The sequence below is a fragment of the Cupressus sempervirens genome, chromosome 2 (assembly GCF_028749045.1).
Source record: "Cupressus sempervirens isolate cs-2001-9-10 chromosome 2, ASM2874904v1, whole genome shotgun sequence".
Classification (NCBI taxonomy): Eukaryota; Viridiplantae; Streptophyta; class Pinopsida; order Cupressales; family Cupressaceae; genus Cupressus; species Cupressus sempervirens.
In genome coordinates, this window is record NC_143119.1 from 48253362 (window position 1) to 48274967 (window position 21606).

The following is a 21606-nucleotide window of genomic DNA, read 5'->3' on the forward strand; positions in this document are numbered from 1 at the left end:
ACTTGTGACTAAATGCTTTTGAAGTTTTCCCATCATCTCCATTTACTTACTAAAGTGTTGTTGCCCTATACCTCACAACCATATAGTACAATTAGAACCACAAGAAGTCCAAAAAGAGTTTTCCAAGTTTTCTAATCCCATAGCTCAACACTTCTATATCTATTTTGTAATGAGTGTAATGCTTTTCATGTAAGCCAAGGTCATCTTCATATATGAATAACTTTAATACATAACTTGTAGATTAGACCTCTTACCACCAAACTTGTATAATCATTCCTCTAATTTGTCAATGTAAATTTCAAATAAAATAAAAGCTAACAAAAAACCTACTCTACTCTACTCTACTCTACTCTAATATCACTTGCAAGACATTCTATAAACATTAGTAAAAAAACCTAATTAAACATAATTAACACATATTACCATTAGTTGGACTACCGTCTTCCCATATTGTTGCTAAAAATGTTGAACTATTACAAACAAAATTAGCTCCATGGGAACCTGCCTTGTGGCTTCAGATTGCCCATTTACTCCCTACGGACGCCCCCTCCAACCCCGACCCAAAAAGTTTAAACAATTTTAATTGGACTGCATACCTACAGTGAATTAAAACACGTAGCCTGTGTACTCTGTTACACTGCCCCCCGTCGACATGAGATTTCAGTCCGGGAAAATATCCCGCAGGCCTCATTTGTTCTGTTAACTCTGCTGCATTCAACTAATAATATTCGATGCTGAATTTGATCTGCTCACAGCAAAGTTTCCTTTTAAAAAATCCCTTACCCATTTCTTCACCGAAATGGATAACCAGTTCCAGCCGGGCACATTCACAGCTACCGCCTATCTTATCATGGGTTCCTCCTGTTTATTCAAGCAAAAATACAAGACAACGATATGTGAGGACTTCCCTTAAGTTGGAGGCACAAATTGAACCTGAAGAGATGGAATTGCATATCAGTGAAGGGAAGCGTCTGAGTGAATTGAGCACATGGGGTATTGGAGGGCCTGCAAAGTACTTGGTTGAGGTGAATAGTGAAACCCATCTGCTCTCTGCATTTAGGTATGGCCGTCCTTACATAGTCAAATGATTTTTAATAATGCTTTTTGAAGCTTTTTGCATAGCGTATTGTTGAGAACAGCCAAATTGTAATAAGGAACCATCCAGAAAGCTCAGTCACTAAAAAGTGTTGGTTGCTGCTCATTGGAAGAAAATCAAGCAAACAAGGGGCTGTAATCTTAGCTGGTTAATAAAAGAAACATTATGATCATAAAGACATCTCTCTTCTTCATGGCTTCCTCTATCAGAGAGTTAGTACCTAACTTATTTTGAAAGCTACCATCAGATTTAGATGCGTAATCTGTCATTGTTTTTTAACATTTTTAGTAAACCAGTATCTTAATTGGCCTTGACCTTAAAAACTACCTCAATCTTTACTTTTCATTAATTTGTTTCTAAGAAGAGTTCTCTCTTCAAGTGACGCCTTTAAAGTTTAGACAGTACAGTGGCTTTAATTCATGTCGTTGATCATAACTGAGACCCCCCCTGAATTCAAACTGCTCTAATTTTATATTAAAATGCCAATTCTCAAGGCCATCTTGAAGGTCTTCCCTCTCAGTTCTGTGATATTAACTCCCTTGTCTAGAACGTAGATAACATTTAGGGTGCCTAACTTATTCTTTAGAAGTTAGATCTGCTTCCCCTACAGGCCTACAGGATCGTTATTACCACTTATGCCATTTTTAAATTCAAATAAATGGAGGGTGAGATGTCGGGTGAACAGCTTCTATAACTTTGCCATTCAGTTCTTTTTACCAAATCTCAATAACTGCCTCCTGTAAACTAAAGCAGTTTTTCATGTTTTCAAACCACTTCCATTTAGAATCTTCCAAACTCCTACAGAGTGAGCAGAAACATCAGGAAAACAGCTTAGAGAACTCAGAAAAGTTATGTTAGTATTTCAAGTTTTAACCATTTATTAATAGCTCTTTGAATTTTCATGTATCTGAATTCATCTTGTTAGAATATTGCCTGTTTTTCACGTATACTTTCCATGCCTTTTCAGAAGTTTTTTTTTACCATTTTGAAGAATTTCAGAATATCATACTTTTTCCTTTGTGCTCATTTTCCTCTTCCTGCAAATTTCTTGAGAAATCTGCGTATAGTTTCAGCTTTGATACTCATATTGGTGAAGTTTTTTAGGACCCATTTCTAATTCTTGATGCAAGATTGGTTTTTAACATCTGTCATTATATGATCTATCCTATTAGTGCTACCTTTCTTGACCAGTACAGCGATTTTGGGTAAATTCATAGTAGCCATGTTTGTAAAAATACAAATAGAGTTATGAAACAAGAATATGTTCCCAGCAAAAAAGTTTGGGATAAAAATTGACATAGAATGAATATTGAAGTACAAATACCTAAACTATTGAAACTTGAAGGATTTTGCATATAACTTAATTGACAATTGCTGATGAAAGATACTCTGCTCTGTGAAACATCTCTGGAAGGGCAGTACATGCAGCAAGTTCATTCAGTTCTCCTAGTCGTCATATTTTTTCCATGCATGTAATAGGATAGTCACCAGGGGTAAAAAAATGTCTGTTTTCATTTATCACACCAAAAAAAAAAAGAGATTCATGAATTTTTTCCCTGTATCCAATTTTTTTGCCACTAAAATGAAATAATACTGTAATAGTTGATAAAAGGATTGTATATGGTTCATTGAAAACTCAATAATTTTGAGTTATCTTTAGGATAAACCTCTTTTGTTTTCGCTATTAATGCCCCTCTTTAATGGTAACACATGACAATTAAGGCTCGAGAGTTACTGTATATTTAGTGCATCAGCTTTCTAAAGTAGCCAATTTGGTCTGATGGATTATCTACTGACACATATGATTCATTGCCATGGGGCTCAGTTCTCATGAAATGATTGCATGGAAGCATAATGTGGCTCAATCAAACCTCCTGCTTCCATATTTTAGATTGAGAATCGGACAATATTAACATCAGGCAGACTTTTAGATGACTTCAGCACTAGAAATCACAAGCAGAATTTTAGATGACTTCAGTACTAGAAATCACAGATTAATTACAAACATTGACCTGGAATTGGCCTGGAAACTTCCAGCAACCCGGACTAGAAAACCTCCAACCTCTCCAAAATAAGGCTAAAAAATTACAGTATTCATAGTATCCAAATACTCGTGCATAACACCCAATTGAATCTTGATTTCTTTTAGGTCCTTTACAGCTGCTGCTTCAAGAACTCAATTTCATCAGGTTCCACCGATCCTCTTTTGCTTTTCTTCTATCTTGTTGAAATGCCAATCAAGAGTCTACATAGCATCCACCACCTCACCCTTTCTACAATTACTGTTTCCATCATAAATCCTTGCATAATCTCATTATGCACCATTTCATGTATATTATCTTTGAATTCCTCTGAAATGGTCTCATGAGACTAAAACAAATCAATCTAATCTAACCCATTGTACCTAAAATTGCTTTCATCACATGCACAATTTCACGTTGAAGATGTTCTGGATTAGACACCAGTTCCTACCTTAACAGGTCTTTTTGCTTCTCCATACTTGGCACTATCACACATATCCTTGCCATCAAGCTTAGCAAACAAACCAACCCTAGCTTACTTTGCTACAAGCATAACATTGAACACAATAAACCCGTCAGTAGAATAGCCTTGTTATAATTAATGTACAGTCATGTTGTTCATGTTTTTCACCTTGACGAATTATAAACTTTTCATTTTTATCAAATAGCATGTGTTGTAAACTTCTTGAAAGTCATGTCAATTTTTTGGGTTGCATGTAAGGTTGCTCTATTGCCTTAGCATGGTCAAATTGAAAAATACTAATACCTTTGTCATCAAGTCTCATTCTTGAATGTTCTCAAATTGTTTGCAATGTCAACTTTGTTGACGTGAGTTTTATTACCACTTCACCATGCAGAATAGAACACCAAGAATTCTATCCTCCCTTGGGCAAGGCAATCTTATATGCTAAACACTATAGTGATTGTGTAATTAAATAAGGCAACCCCAAGGTTTACATTGCAAACTAGTGACTTTGTGTTGGATATAACTTAGTGAATGCAATGTGATTTTCTGGTAACTACATGGGGGCTTACATTATTCATTCTTGGACATCAACTTTCTAGATGCGAATGATTTGGCAATTTGAGCTCTTTAACTGCTCTTCAACTACTGCTTACAATACAAAGTGCAGAAAGCTTAGGTTTAGAAATCTAAGCTAACTCTAACAATGTAAGAAACTATTGATGGTTAGATGAAACTAAACCAATCCTTGCTTTTTCAAATTAATTATGCGAAGGAGGGTGTAATCTTCTAAGGGTATGTGGGTGATTTTCAAATTGCGAACACTCATTAAAATACCTCTCTCAAGTCAACTACGCAAAGGGGGTTGCATTTTTCTAAAGATGTGTGGATGATTTTCAAATTGATAACATTCATTTAAATACCCAAATTCTAAGGGAGGAAATGTGAAACCATGCAACACTACAAAACTTCACAAGTATTCATCATGATAACAACAATGGATGAGGAATGATTTTGGCAACATATTCATGAAGTCTCTTCTTACAAATGATTTGGGCAAGCCTTGTATAGAGCTCCAAGTACAACAAGTGGCTTGAATTCATTCAAGATCAACAACCGAGATTATGCCAATGCAATCCTGATGTAACTGCCAGCTACAAACGTTAAACACTATCCAATTACACAAAAGAAATAATTTGTGAGCCACTGAGAATATTACATTCCTTTTGAATACTTACCCCCTTGAGGATGGACCAATGAGAAAATTCGTTGTTGTGAAGCACTTATGGAATTCACATGTACACTTGAGAACAACTTGATTGGATGTGTTGGTTCCCAAAACCGCAGATTGGAAATCCAAGAGCTTGCCACTTCTCCGATAGGACTTCTCAATCAGTTTTGGCCAACGAACGGAAATCACTTAGATTCCCCTGCACTTCGGGCTCCGCTACACCCAAGCCGGTAAACCTTCACCTTGAACACTGACTACCTAATTCAAGGGTTTGCTATAGTGAATTTAAACTTTAGGAGTTCCTCGGCTAGCAGGGTCCTTGAACTCGATAAGAATGAAACTGAAACTAGATGCTGAATACTTGATAATTGAATTTTGTATAAATTTTGTTAATAATGAATTTGATGCTTGCAGGAGGAATGTATAGATTTTCTGACTTCAATAAAAAGACCAGTGCCTTTGCTTATCCGGGCGATAGAGTCAACTTCAGAGAATTTTTACATACAACTTCATAATGTTCAATGCATTTGTACTGCCAACAATTTTGATAATCCAGATGCGACAGACCAATTATAATGCAATCTTAAATTAGTCCACATTGAATTTTTACTCCACTGAGACAAATTGGACACAGCTGCGGAAACAATTAAATATTTCACAACACCTATGATGATCAAATTTAAAATGCTAATTGACCATGTCCACTTATCTGATAACAAAATCATATACAAAATTTTAAAATATAATTATAAAGGACGATTCCCCTCAGTTTAAATCTCTATGCCATTAATAATAAACAAAGAACATTTTTATTTTATTATTAATATAAAATAACTTTATAATAATAAAATAATGGAACTTCAATATAAAATCATATTGAACCCTTATTCCTCCTTACAATAAATATAAAATGCCTCTTCTCAATATGAATGTGTGAATGTTCGGATCTATCCCCCTGAATTGTATCTTTCTGCTCCTCTTTTATATCCTTCTTCACAAATAGGTGTAATGTTTCAATATGAAACATTGTATCTTTTATTAAATTGCACCTTCTCATTATTTCATTTTAAAACATCGATAAGGCATTGTTTTAATTGCATTAACAATTTCATTATTTGTTAAAGACTGATTAACATAATGCCCAGACTTGCGGTAACAATATGCAGAATTATAAGATTACATTCTTAACGAAAGCATCCGTCCAATGGAAGATGTAACACTTGGAACTTTTGTAGAGACGCCAAGATTAATATTGTAGAATCACTTATCCAATTCGTGGCACCGAATACAATATTTGTTGATGTTCCCAATCGCCAAGTATATCCATAACATTTCGAAGCCATATTCAATTGATTTTGATCGCTTCTGTGCCTTTACCGCATACACGTTATTGCCATCACCCTCGGCACTGGATATATATTCGTGTCCTAATTCTTCTTGCATCATATGATACAGAAATCATATCGTTCATAGAGGAAAATTACTTCAAAAATGAAAATGCATAGATCCTCATGCATTTGATTAGAGGCAACTTATATTAGACGTTCTGAAGTAAACGGAATGCTTCCACAGCATCAACTCATCCGCATATGTTACATGCACTTGGTGTGACATGGTTTTTCCTAAGACTTTGATGGCTTCTCCGATTAAGAGTTAACTGGATTTCCCCATGAACATTTTGAAGAATCATTTGTTGTGCTTTGTCCTGTCCATCCTTTATCTGTTCGGGACTTCAGTCTTCGGGGTCTAGTAGGAGTTGCAGATCCTTGCATTGTTATCAAGATCTGCTGACATTCGGCTTGGTGTCATCAGAATTGAATCTATACTTGATAAACTTGAGGCTCTTGGCAATCCTTCAATATTTGATTTTCTTCCAAACATATCAGATTGATTCTCTGATACATCAATTGCAAACCCATGATTTCCACCAGTAGTACCATTGCTTGTCATTGGTTCTGGTACAGGGAGATATTCAACTTCAAAGTTGTACTTTGGCAAGCAAAAGAATTTAAGAGCACCAGCTACAAAGTACCGAAATGGACCAAAATGCTTTTGGTACTTTTTTGAAAGCTCTAGAACATCACCCACGAAACCATAATATGCAACTGTAAGACCTGCGTGAATGTCACCAGCTTGGACCCACCCAACTGCAAAAACATCTGTCGCTATTAGACCGCCCCTTACAATAGCTAATGCAAAAGAACTAGGATCCCTAACCCCCAACACTGTCCAAACAAGGGAGTTATCAGAGCCTGCAGGAATAATTTTAATTGGGACAGTCATTGCTTCTTTCGGATCATCTCTGTTAATCAAACCATTGAGAACCTATCATTTGTTTATTGATATTTATGATACAGCCGCACTTTACTATCATATGATATCTCCGATGTATCTTAATATGGTGCAGGTTGGCTATCCAATACATGTTCTTTTGTCCCTTCTTAGGTGCTGAAGGTTCCCATCTTTGTTTTGTATATTATTGAAACGTATATATCATAATCAATAAACAATCTTCTCCACCATCATTTCTTAAATGGAGACTCTAAAAATTTTAAGCTCCATTAGGATGAATTTGGACATGTGGCATATGAACCCTCTAATTGGTTGAAGATTGGTGAGCACCACCTCATCATGTTTATCTTGTTTTAACTTCACTTCTTTATCCTTCTTGTTTGGAAATCTTCTCATTGATGTGTTCTTGAAATGGCTTATATCTTGATACTTTGACCTTGATCTTGTTCATGACTTGAATTGAGTTCTTTCATATTTCCATGGTGTTAGTGCTTGAGATGAGCAAACTATTTCATTCTATTGAGGGTTCTTGTCAATAAATTTTATAGGGAACCTCTTGGAGTGAAATGGACCTTATGGGTGTGCTCAGAAGGCCCAAAATTAAAAACCTATAAGTGCAAGTAAGACACATTAATGCAGCAAAAAGAGATGCAAGAGGAATCGATTTAAAAAATAAAAAAACACTAGAGCTAATTATGGTCTAACGTACAAGGTCAATTGTATAAAACAAAATTAGGAAGTGACTTTAGAACAAATTGGATTTATACCAGCAAAATGAACAACATAACAAGCACAAAGTGTATAGATGATTGTCATAGCTATCCGTTACAGTAGATCAAAGTAGAGACAAAAAGTAGTTGTGCATTTCAACTAGATCCATTCATGTTTTCTTTTATGGTTTGCTATGTAGTCCCTACGCCTATCCTTATAATCATTGATACTATGTAGTCCTCGTACCTTGCAAGGAATATTCCTTTACATCACATCTTTGTTTGTATTATGTTTCCAATGTTACATTAATTTTTAAAAATTTGTGTTAGGGCATGATACAAAGTTGATATTAGCACCTATGTTGTTGCTAGCATGTCGTAGCCTCTAGCCATAGTGGGTTGTAGTCTAGGGCTTTCATCACTTAGCAAGGGCTATAATCCCTGTGGTTTCTGTGTTGCTCAAGTGCCTTTCCATTGTGGAAGATTCAATTGGCTCAAGTGTTGCCTTTCCTGTCAACTCAACTTTGCCAAGATTAGTGTTATTGCCACAAGTTGCCCTAGCTATCCACTTGGTTTTTCGCATATCTTGCCTCAAGCATCTATAATTTCGACTGAAATAAACTCCTTGTGCTTTTCTATGCTCTCGTGAAAAATTGTAAAAGGGGTTTTGTTTTTATTTCTATGGAGGTGTTGAATTTTAGCCCTACAACATATCAAATGGTACAATAAATTAACAATTGTTGCATATTTGTCAATTATGTTCTCTTTAAATTAACATTTAAAATGGTGTAGACTTCTTTTGAGCATCTTATGCCAAACAATTGCTACACTGAGAATGCACGAATGACTGAATTGTTTTTTTTAAAGGTATTCTAGTCCACTTTAGATGGTACACTATTTAACTCCACTAGAGAATATGATAAATTTGCATATAGGAACAAGATGAATGAGGTTAGGTATTGATATCATTGTTTGTTTAAGATAGTCTTTTGTTTCACATCAAATCTTGCAAAATTCCTAAGCAAATTTGGCACAAGCATGAGCTTTTTGGTACAATTAATGAGTTTTGGGCACTTTTGATTGAGGTAGAATCAATTACATTAGCATTGGATTTCTTCTCATCCATTGAGGACTTTTTTGTTAAATTCGAGTCATTTGAGGTCACTATGATGGGGTTGTGGAGATGATAAGGTTGAGAAGGAATGTATATTCATCGTTTTGTTTGATCTCGGTGAACTATTTCAAGTCTTCTCTTCTACACTTTATTCTACTATGGGTGCACTTGGTGATTCTTTCACCATGTCTATTTTTGGCGTTCTTTATGATCATTTGACATGGGAAGAGGCTAAGGCTAGTTTGTTGCTCTTTGATTTTGAAGAACCAAGCATTAGTGGCACAATCATCCAAAGGGAAAGGGGAGAAGAAACAAAAAGTCTAAGACATATTCTACACAAGGTGGTGGACATCCCTCCAAGTCAAAACAAAATTCAGATTAGAAAAACCGAGTGTCCCCGATAATTTTTCAGCCCTCCCCATCCCGAAAACATCTCGGGAACTTGGGGATGCCTAGGGGACTTTGACTTTGACTTTCAAAGTAACACAAATTTGGCATATGTATTCTATTGATTTTAATATTTTAAGGTTCTATTATGTGTAAGTGCATGCTTTATCCATGTTTTCATATGAATATTTTAAATTTCCCTATATATTTTAATTTTCCCTAATGTTATATAACCGTCCCTTGGCCACCCCCAAAGCTAGCAAAGAAAATTGCCATCCTGGAAACTCGTCCCCCTGTCTCCTGCCCTACCCATCCTAGAAACTCAGGGTAACACTAGAAAAACCAATCCTTTCCAAGAATCCTAATTCTTACTAGTGTGATGCGTCTTCTTCTTGTAGTGTCATAAATTTTATACCCTTGCAATTTCACATGCTATTTTGGTCCTTTCTTTAGTGTGCCTATTCGGTTGTTTCAAGCCTATTCAGGCCTTATCAACATCCTAGTGCTGTCATATGTAAAGATTGAGATCAGATTGTATATCTTGGATCTTGGTACTTTGCAATTGCCCTTTTTATCCCTTTTTGTGTGGTATGGTGCCTAAGCCCTATTGCCTCCAAAAGGGTTCCAAATTGAAAGGTGCAAGTATTAGTTCTCGCCACTTGTGATCCGATCCTAATATTTTCATTTGATTGGAAGTCAACCTACATTGAAAAATACCTTGAGAACCCTATATTTGGCAATTGTTTATCATTCACAAACCTAATCTAGGAAGTTCATGCCAATTACTTATAATCAAGCATTTCTATTTGTTCAAGAGATTTGAGTACAAGGAGCAAGAAGCTACAACAACCTATCTTCAAATAAGATTTCACGATGGATGATGTTAAGGTTTTTTCATGTTATTGCATCAACACTTGGAGGACTTGTCTAAAGAGCATTGCATCAACTCCATTATCAATCCTAAGGTATAATCTTGTCAATTCAGAATTTTATTTATTTGTTTAGCCTCTATCCTACTAGGGTAACCTCTCTTTCTACATCATCATTGTTGTTCTGGATGTGGGAACACCAATGTATGATTTGACTTAGGTAAGCCCCTACAAAACACAACCAATTTTCCCCTTGGATTTAACAACAAAGAGCTGTAGATTCGCTTAGAGCAACCTAAGATATACATAACTAGACTTTGAATAGATGAAAATCCTTGGGCTTTTTCAATTTTGTCACTTATTTGACACTTCTAGGTTAATTTTTGGTGAGGAAGATCTAGAGAGCCTCTTAATCTAGAATTCAAAGCTTTTAGTTGATGAAGACACCCTTTGGACTAGGGCACCTACTTCCATGTTGCAACATATTCAGTTCTAGATGTTAGCTATAGGTTCCTCTTTGTATCTCATTTCTAGATCTATGATTCTACGATTTCTTTTTCTTCTAGTTATGCATCTTTTTGTCTGTGCAAATTCTTGTCAATTTTCTGGCATTTTACCTAAACATTGCATATTCATATCAAATCATATCATCTCAAACAAATTCCTTCTAAAAGGGAACAATTAGTCAAAGTGCTCAACTCTCCTTTTGGACTAAAGTTGAACCTTGTTTATTGTTCCCCAATGAAGGATTAATGAATGTGGAAATAGAGAATTCTTAGTTCGCGTTTGTAGGGTAAGGCTCCTATTTCTAACATTACACTTCCAAAATAGAGAAGAAATTAAGAGACCCCCTCAATATTTGTGGCAAAGTGGGTAATGACATAAGTAGATGATGGAAGAGACTAAACGCTTTAGAGGAGGCTATGTAGCATGATCACATTTGATCCTCCAAGTCTTCTTCCATAGGTTTAGATAAGTAAAGAGAAAGTCCTTTCTGCATGGGCTTTGTCTTTTGTAGCAAGCTAGATACTTGACTTTGAAGCTTCTTGTTGGTTTGTGGTGACTGATCAAACAAGTACTGTACACTCACCATGTATCCTTGTCAGAGTTTGGGGATGCAACCCCCTAGGAATTTTTTATTGGGGTTTATTTTTGCTAATCGACTTTGTAGGTTGCCTCAAAAGGGCTTAATTATGTAGCTATAGTGTGAAAAATTATTAGATTGTAATCTTCTCTTTGTTGGATGATAAAATAAGTGGATGATTGTTTCTTTGGTGGATGTAGCCCATGTTGGGTGATCCATGTCTTCTCTTATTTCTGCATTATTTTAATATTGTTTATTGCTCATATATTTTGAAACCCTAACAACTGGTATTAGAGTGGTGTGATTCTCAGTATGTTGGCACAAAATCTCAAATTTGAGTGGGAGTAATGATAGAGGGTAGCATAAGGTTGAGAAGGACAATTGCCCAAACTATTAGTTATGAAAGATGCAAATGGAAGATTATCTATATTAGAAGGATCTTTTCTTACCATTGGGTGGAGAAGCAAAAAAGATGACGACTACTTTAGATGAACAATGGGAGTTCTTAATAGGAAGACACTAGGAGCCATATAACTGTGCCTGACATCATCGATGGCTTTCAATTTATAGAAAAAGAAACAAGAATGAATGGTCTAATGAATGCTATAGACAAATAGTATGAAAATCCTCGACCTTAAAGAAGGTATTCCTTATGAAATGTTTATTTATTATGGAGATGCTAGGAGGTGGGTCTGTTAGTGATCATTTATGTGAATTTGACACAATTACTAGTTAGCTAAGTTCTGTAAAAGTACATTTTGATGAGGTTAGGGCTCTCTTCATTTTATGCTCATTGTTTGAATGTTGGAATGACTTGGTCATGGTTGTTACTCTGTCTTTGGTTCAAACACATTAAAGTTTGATGATGTTGTTGGTGTTATCCTTAGTGAAGAAATGTGATGAAAAACTGTAGTTGAGACATCTAGAAATGCTTTGATTGTTGTGAACATGGGACGACAAAGGAAAAAGGAAAGAGCCCAAGTAATCATGGGAGATCTAGAAATGGTAGAACCAAATCTAGGGTAAGTGTAAAGTGTTGGCATTATGGAAAGAAAGGACATCTAAAGAAAGATTGTTGGTCTTGGAAGGAAAAACAAGGGGATGGACAAAAGGAAAATAACAAGGAAGCAAATTTAGTAGGCGATGTGTTACAAGATGCTTTGATTCTTTCTTTGGATAATATTACTAATTCTTGGGTGTTAATTTCAGGGTCTTCTTTTCATGCCACACCCCATAGAAAATATTTTCTAGGCTACTCAAGGTGATTTTGAATATGTTTATTTAGGTGATGATGAACCATGCAAATTTGTTGGAATAGGAAACATGTAGATAAAATTATAAATGGAATTAATGGTTGTTGAAAGAGGCAAGACATATTCTAGATATGGGAAGAAATTTAATGCTAGTGGGACAATTGGGAAGCAAATGGTGCACAATCATATTCAAGTCAATTCATGGAGCGTTACTAAAGGTTCATTGATGATAGCAAAAGGGGCAAAGGTAGGTACATTGTACTATGTACTAGTAATACTGATTATTCTGTTTCCCTTGGTTCTATAGGAATATATACAACTTTATGGCATTATCGACTTGGGCACATGAGTGAGAAGGGGATGAAGCTTCTCCATTTTAGAGAATTTATTGCTAGCTTTGAAACAAGTTGGTTTGGATTTTTGAGAAAACAATGTTTATGGAAAACAAAAGATGGTCATATTTCTTAGAGTTCGGAAGGAAAATAACAGTGGCAAGTTAGAGCTTGTGCATTCTAATGTATGGGAACTAGCCTAGGTACCATCTCTTGGTGGGTCTTATTATTATGTTATTTTTATTGATGATGCAACTAGGAACACTTTATTTCATCCTAAGAAAATTTGATGTATTTGAAGTTTTCAAGAAATGGAAAGCTTTGGTTGAGAATGAGATATGAAACAAGTTGAAGTGTCTCAAATTAGATAATGGAGGTGAGTACTAGAGAGTTTGATAGTTATTGTTCATATCATGAGATTAGTAGACAAAAGACAATACTTAGGACCCCACAAGAAAATAGTGTCTGATGATTGTTTGCTTGATAAATAGAGGACCTTCAAGTTCCTTGGATGGTGGTATCCTAGAGGAGGCATGAACATGACAAAAAGGTAAACTACTCATATTTGGAGACTTCTGCTTGTGAAGCATTTGTCCATATCATAGTAATGAGAATCACCATGAAATTGCTTGAATTGCTAGTTTGGCGATTTAATTCACGGTTCCTGAATTTTTTGAATCGGTGAACTAGATCAGCGATTTCATTGCATGAATCACTGATTCATGCGATTCATGCAAAAACTTGCCAAAATCACCTTTGTGAATCACAAAAAATCAAATGATGATGAGATTGCGGGCAAGCTTGAGGATGATGACGAGGCTTGAACTAGAGCCTTGTTTTTTCATTTTGTTTACAGATACTGATAGACATACGTTTCATGGATCTTTATCTTACATACACTTATGATTTGATGTCTTATGGATCTTCATCTTACATACATTCTATGATTTGACTCATTATGATCCTACTATTTCTATTTACTTCAGCCACAATTTACATGTTGCATGTAACGTAGTTACGTATGTGATGGATTTATCATTTATGTTCTATGTTTATGTATGTTAACTTCTATTTCATGATGTTATAGTTTGTTTAAGTTATATTCAATAAAGGGTGCATGAAATAAGTTTTAAATTGTTAAAATCTCTAAATTTCAAGGGCATTTTAAATTTGCCAATTCGTGGCCGATTCGGCCTTGCCAATTCCGATCCTTGTTAGTATGGTCCATATTGATATAGTAAATCGATCAAAGCTTGAGGCAAAATCTAAGAAGTTTACTTTCATTGGATATGGATTTAATGATTTTGCTTATTGTCTATGAGATTTTGAGAATCATAAAATCATTAGTAGTAGAGATGGCATATGTAATGAAAAAGTTGTTCAAGGATTAGATACAGGGAAAGAAGCAAGAAGAGGAACACACAAAACACATGGTGCTTGATGAAATCCCAATGAATGTAGTACCAATAGTGCTAGAAAATATTGAACAACGAGAAATATAATAGGTTCCACAAACTCTAGTAAGAAGATCTTCTAGGATAAACAAACCTCTTGAATGATATTCACCTTCATTATATTATGTAGTACTAATTGATTCCGCTTGTGGAAGCAATGCTAGTTTTTACCAAAAAGAAGTGAGAGAAAGGAATGAAGGAGGAGGTGGATTCCTTGATACAAAATCAAACTTGGGAGTTAGTTGAATTGCTTGAAGGTAAAAGAGCATTGCCTAACAAGTGGGTATACAGGTTAAAGGAAGAACATGAGGGCAATAAAAGATACAAGGCTAGACTTGTAAAACATTTTGCATAAAATAAAGGTATCGATTTTGATGAATGTTTTTTTCTTCTTGTTAAAATGACATCAATTCAAACTATTCTAGTTCTCGTGGCTACAAAAGACTTGCATCTGGAACAATTAGATGTTATGGCAGCTTTTCTCCATGTAGATTTGGAGAAAGAGATATATATGTAGCAAACGCAAGGGTAAGGAGGCCTTAGTGTGTAGGTTGAAGAACAATTTGGTCGGATTGAGACAAGCACCTTGAGAATGGTATTTGAAATTTGATAGCTTTACACTTGTACAAGGTTACAATAGATGTCATTCTAATCATTGTGTTTATTTCAAGAGATTGGATAATGTGAGTTATATTATCTTGTTATTATATGTTGATTACACGCTTGTTGTCGGGTCTAATATGCAACTTATAAATGGCCTTCAACAAAAATTAGCACAATCATTTGCTATGAAGTATTTCAACAAAACAAATCTTTGGTATGACAATAACTAGGGACAAAAAACATCACACATTGATATTGTCTTTGAGTGATTAACATATAAATGGCCTTCAACAAAAATTAGCACAATCATTTGCTATGAAGGATTTGGGTTCAACAAAACAAATGTTCGGTATGAGAATAACTAGGGACAAAAAAAATCACATATTGATATTGTCTATGAGTGATTGCATGGAAAAGGTGAAGAACAAATTTCTGATGCAAGATGCAAAACCAGTTAACACACCTTTGCTTGGTCATTTAAATTATTGAAAGAGATGAGCCCCAAAACATAAGAGATGGAGTACATGTCTAAGGCTCCATGGTGTGTACAATGTCAGACGATGTATAAGTAGTGGGAGTTGTGAGCAGGTATATGAACAATCTTAGAAAAGAGCATTGGACTGCAGTAAAGTGGATTCTTAGGTAATTGAGAGGTACAACTCAATCCTTATGTTTTGGAGGCTCTCATTCCACTTTACAAGGCTATGTTGATTTACATCTAGCAGGAATTATTGATAGCAGAGGAGCAATACATGATATGTTTTTATTGTACTTGGCACAATAATCAGCTGTATTTCTAGATTGCAAAAGGTTGTAGCACTTTCAACCAAAAAAGCAGAATATTTTGTTAGTTGTTACAAAGGCTAGTAAGGAGATGATTTAGTTACAAAGGCTTATGGAGGAATTGGGAAGACTCAAGAGCATAGCAGGTTGTGCAGTGATAGTTAGAGTGTGATTCATCTTGCAAAGAACTCAAGCCTTCGCTTTGAAACCAAACACATACAACTTCAGTACCATTTTATATGATCAGTTTTAGATGATGGACAACTGAAGCTAAAGAAGATGCGTACTGGCAAGATTCCTGCAGATATGTTGACCAAGGCAGTAACTCGAGAGAAACTGACTTCCTGCTCAATTTCTATTGGTCTTATAAGTCTCCAAGGTGGAGATTGTTGGTTTGTGGTGAATGATCAGGCAAGTATTGTACACTTGCCATGTATCCTCGTCGGTATTTGGGGCTGGGCCGGGCCTTAAAGCACCCTCGAGTTTTTTTTTTCAGGGTTAGTGTTTAGTTTTTCTAACTGTCTTTGTAAGCCCCTCTGTAACAACCAATTTTCCCGGGTCTAATTTAACATCTAACATAAGCATAGAATACAGTTATAACTTCGATTTCATAAGAAGGCAATTACATCATTCATGTTCATGTGAAAAAGATTACCATTAAAGTCAGTTAAACAAAATTTCTTAACTAAATACCTGAAATACGTTTTAGTGAATAGTTCAGAAATTGAAATCACATACCTCGAAAAACTGAGACTGAAAAATCATCTAAGTATACTTCTGCAAACACCCGGGTTAGTCCACAAATACACTATAACAATTTCTCAAATCGATTGCTATCTCAAAATCATTTGATGATTACAACTAGAATTTAAATTAGGGCATCACATATCATCTTACCAATTAGGGCATCAATTACCATCGGTTTATTTAGGGCTTTTGTTACCGCTTTATCACTCAGGGCTTCCGCGACCACGAAATTCAATTAGGGCTTCTGTGACGACGAATTTTATCTAGGGTATCCGCGACGACGAATTCAATTTAGGGCTTTCGCGACCACGGATTCAACTAGGGCTTTCGATACCATGGATTCAGTTAGGGCTTCCAATACCACTGTATCAATTAAGGTTCTAGCTGTCACACAATCAATTAGGGCTTCGAATTTCTTTTCCTTCTAATTGCTTATCTGTGACAATTTCTCAAGATTAAATAAATACTTATATTCAATATTCATTTATATGAAAGTAAAATGATGATAACAATGAGATACTTCAATTTAATCTTACCTTCTCATAAACAAAAATGATAATACCTGTTTCTGATAAACAATTGAATACATAGCTTATCTCTGTCTGATGCATATCCGACATCTTGAGAGAGGTGAAACATTGTCAGGGGCTTAACCACCCAACCTCGGACCAAATCTTATCCCCAGACGATCTCTAACGAGAAAGGCCCTCCCTACTCAGAATTGACAGGGAACATCTTACCATCCATTGAACTTCGAGATATAAACATGCCATATGACTTGGTAGCAGGAGATCAGGAATATGCATGAGCTATTGTTAATTCTTATTAAATGATATATATTAAAATGTCATAGCTGATATTACTGGTTCTTATTGTTGATGAATCTTTCCTCACACCCCCTCACCCTCATTAGGCCTCCAAGCTGGTGATTTCCAAGTGCTTGTTTAATATTAATAATTTCACTCTTGCAGGGTATGAATGTTTGTAATACATTCTGAACTGAATTAGTTATTCACAATTTTTCATTGCATATCCATATCTTTTATACATGTTTAATACTCTCTTATGAATAAAGAAACATCTATGATTTAAGGCGGTTTCCAAGGACTAGAATTCTTTTACTAACCACCCCGATTCAGTCTACAATTATATTAATGAAAAAAAGAGACACATTGAACATTCTTGATTCAACAGTTGCATTAGAAAGAAAACACGACTGGCCATTCTAAATTCGGCAAGATTCTTACTTGTCTCCTATGCTTATATCTTCAACCAATTTTCAATATCTATATCCTTGAAAACAAATTCTCAATACACACAGATACAACATATGAACTCATATTATATCCAGCTTGCAAACTAGAAAAGAACAACTCATTGCACTCACAAACCATTTTGAATGCTCACAAAATATTCTCTACCACAACATTAATAGATTATACTAAAGATACCTATATTTCTCTGCATCAATCATTAATTTGAAAATTAACTTTGCCTATGAAGGAAAGACCATCCAAGTACGATTTGCAATACCACATGCAAAGTTTAACATGATTTGATGATGAATTAATCAAAAGAAAATTACAAGTAATGGCATATAGTATTACTTTGAGAAAGAAAAGAGTAATCAAACTTTAATTTTGTCACAGTCGGCATTCTCTATCATTCACCCAACTGTTCAATAAGCGATTCATGGATGCAGACTATAAGGCATTAACAGGAATTCAAAATATAAAGTAAACAGCATGATTGTTACAGTCTGAAGTATTACATAAGGTTTGAATCAAAACCCGACTCATAAAGAACAAGAATCTGTAAATGAAATATGGAAAATAAAACTTAAACACGTCCTTACTTGACTCATGGCTACACAGTCGGGTTAACTATATCTATGCTCAGTTGCTTCCTTCAGATTTTCGCAGGTACAGATGACAACTAGCAATGCAAAGATGAGAGTATAATGGTGTTATGGGTACCGTGGTTGAGCAGGGTGGTAGATGTTTTTCAGAATGAAAGGAAGACGGATATTCATGTCCCGATAGACGACTAGGCCAGCATATTTATTAAATTAAACCTGACCTTACGGCTTCCTGACGTTACAAGATCTTGATTTCGATTTGCATTCCATCGGTTGGAAAAGAAATATGAAAAGGAAGATATACTAAATTGAAGGTGAAAGATGAAAGGTTTTATTTATTAATATTATTTAATGTTTAAATCAATGACTAAGTACTAACATTAAAGAATATTAAATTAGAAATAATAGAGTTGAAAGGTGAAAATAACTCAAATATTATTATAATTCAAAAATTATTAAAATCTTATAAGTACTTTAAAACATCATTTTATTAAATTATTAAAATATAAAGATGCCAAAACACTTTTATATTCAAATGCAAATATATAAATTATTATTAAAAAAAATAATATGACGAAAGATAATTTAAAATACTTTTATATTTAAACTTAATTAATTATTAACAACTCATGCAGTTCTAGAGATGTGTCCTGTTCAAATTGCTAGGTCTTCTACTTGTCTGTCCAATGATGGTGATGCCCTGCCTAATTCTTTTCTGACAATGCTTCCACCCTTCAACATGCTCCCTGCAAGGAATTTCTTTGTGATTAAATTATAAATTATATAATCTTAAATAATCATAATGACCAACTATCTTACCATCTTGCCAGATTATATCAAATTAAACTGCCAACCGACTTCATGTGAACCTCAACGGCTATATTTCAAGCTAGGTCAAAAATTGGGATGTAACACCCTCAAAAGTGCTAACAAATATGTGGCCGTGGTCACAAAAATTTCAGATTGTAATTTTCTCTTTGTAAAATAATAAAATAAGTTGATGACTATTTCTCTAGTGGATGTAGCCCATGTTGGTTGAACCATGTTAAATCTCAGCATTATCGTATTTTTGTCTTTTTTTATTTCTGCATTATTTTAATATTGTATATTGCTCATATATTCTGAAACCCTAACACTTCCCATCATATCACACTTCTTAGGAAATTGTCACATCACTTCCAAATTGTATTACTTCAAATATTGCAATGGGCGGATTCAACGCAACTTTAGTTTTCAGATGATGCACTGTTCAACTAGAGGATTTTTGCGCTCAAGATGTACTTTTGGTTTAGGATATTTTAACTAAGCCCCTTTTTGTATATAATGTAGGGTAATACGATTCACTAGCTTATGCATGCAAACTAGGAGACTAGACCTATGTCTGCTTTAATTACTTTCAAAGGAGAGTGGACTGTCATGTCCCCTATTTTGCCTCATAGAATTTAATAATAATGAACAAAATAAGGAGTTGATTTAATAATAAATTATATTATAATTTATTATTAAATTAATTGTAGCATTAATATAATAAATAAGAAAACATGTTAAAAATAAATAATATAATAATATAATATATAACTTTAAGATAAAATATTATTATATTATAACATAGAATATTATATTATAATAAGAGCAATTATATAAAAACAGATAATTAAATAACTAGTCAAATGAATAGCACCAACATGGTCAGAGAAATAAAGATATTATATGTAAAATTTAGAACAAAGAATATCGTTAGACACTTATACCTCTAGCTGTATATCCACAAGGGAAATAAGACACGACAATAATTAGAACCATTGATATTTTCATGCAGCTCGGATATGTGAAAGATTGATCCCTATTATCACATAATCTGCACACCAATCACTAGGAATATCTGACAATACATTCTAACGCTTATACCATCAACCAATTTCCAAATGAGAATACAAAGTATTAGCAATAATGTCTTACATGATAAACAACTAATAAATGATGATTAGGATGAAAGCTAATCAACGTTTTTATTAAGAAGGCACCTGGAGGAGTTGTGACTCATTAGTTACAAATCAAATGATTCATTTCAAGATATAAAAGAGTGATCGAAAGCAACACAGATGGGGGGAGTATCCCAGGGAATGGAAGGTAATACAGCATTCAGGGTGATAACTATATCAAAGACAGTAATATACACACGAAGAACAATAAAATATATCGGAGGATAATCAGAAAATAATACCAAGTACAGTGGGCATATAAAGTAGAAAATAATATTCCCTTAATTTAGATTCAGTGTTGAAGGCTACAGGTTACTATAAAGATACACAAATCCAAATCATCGTAGATAAAGGAGAACCCTATAGTATGAGTAGAGCATAGAACTATAATCAGATTGGAAAGAAAAAAAAGAGCATGCATGAAGATTCCCAAGTCCTCCAATCATACGTAGGTAGTCAACCTTTCATGATGAACCAGGATTGATCTTGAAAGCCAATGAACCATTAGTTTTGGTATTGACTTGGAGAACCACATAAAAATAATAATGGAGATGATCTAATCTTACTTCCTCTATTTGGGACCGCTCAAATTAAACTCCAGACATGAAGAAGCAATAAACAATAAACAAATTATATAGATATTACTTTCTATGAAACTAGAGGGAGATATCATGATTTCTCACAGTAGGAATTGCAGGAATATAGTGAACGAGGACCATAACAGGCATGAGTTGCAGCAAAATGATGAATACATACATGGTTCAGTCAATCACAAATAGAGAATCATTTTATGGATGTATGGATATCACATCTATAGAGGGTACATTCATAAATAGAGTTTTCATACTCTAGGGACGTTAAATGAACATAGATGAAATAGTGTTTATCTGAAGGGATGATTTCAAAAGGATAAAATTCAGATGACAACTACGAGTAACTTGAGGTCCGTTTCAAGAAAGGAGGAATACAAGTTTGATGCACAATATTAATCCATCAATCTGCTCATTAAACTAAGTATGACCATTTAAAATGAAATAAATCCATGCAACATGGAGAGAAAGAATAAAGAATATCAGAAATCATTGAAGGATATCACATTACAAACCACATAAGAAAAACAGAACCAGATTTAGAAAGAATATACACTATGCGTACAGAAAAAGAAATCAAAATCAGAGAAGGAGATATAGGAAGAATAATAGATGAGAGATTTAGCAAGGAGGGAGTTAGTAATATTCACCATACTCAATGATGGAAAAATAGATAAAGAATTATTCAAATATATGAATATAAGAATGAGTTTTGGATCATCAACAAGACCATAAAT

At 34.5% G+C, this 21606-nt stretch overlaps 1 protein-coding gene across 2 annotated transcripts in view; it reads left to right on the forward strand.

Annotated features, from left to right (window-relative positions):
• The first annotated feature begins 480 nt into the window (after positions 1 to 480).
• LOC149571004 (uncharacterized) overlaps positions 481 to 21606 on the forward strand; it is a 41504-nt gene continuing 20378 nt past the window's right edge. The window contains exon 1 of one of the 2 annotated variants that reach the window (XM_089812562.1): positions 481 to 1060. In XM_089812562.1, coding sequence (XP_089668688.1) covers positions 732 to 1060 — 329 coding nt within the window. In that variant the 5' untranslated portion in view covers positions 481 to 731. The remainder of the gene's footprint in view (positions 1061 to 21606) is intronic. The other variant, XM_089812563.1, reaches the window with a different exon arrangement.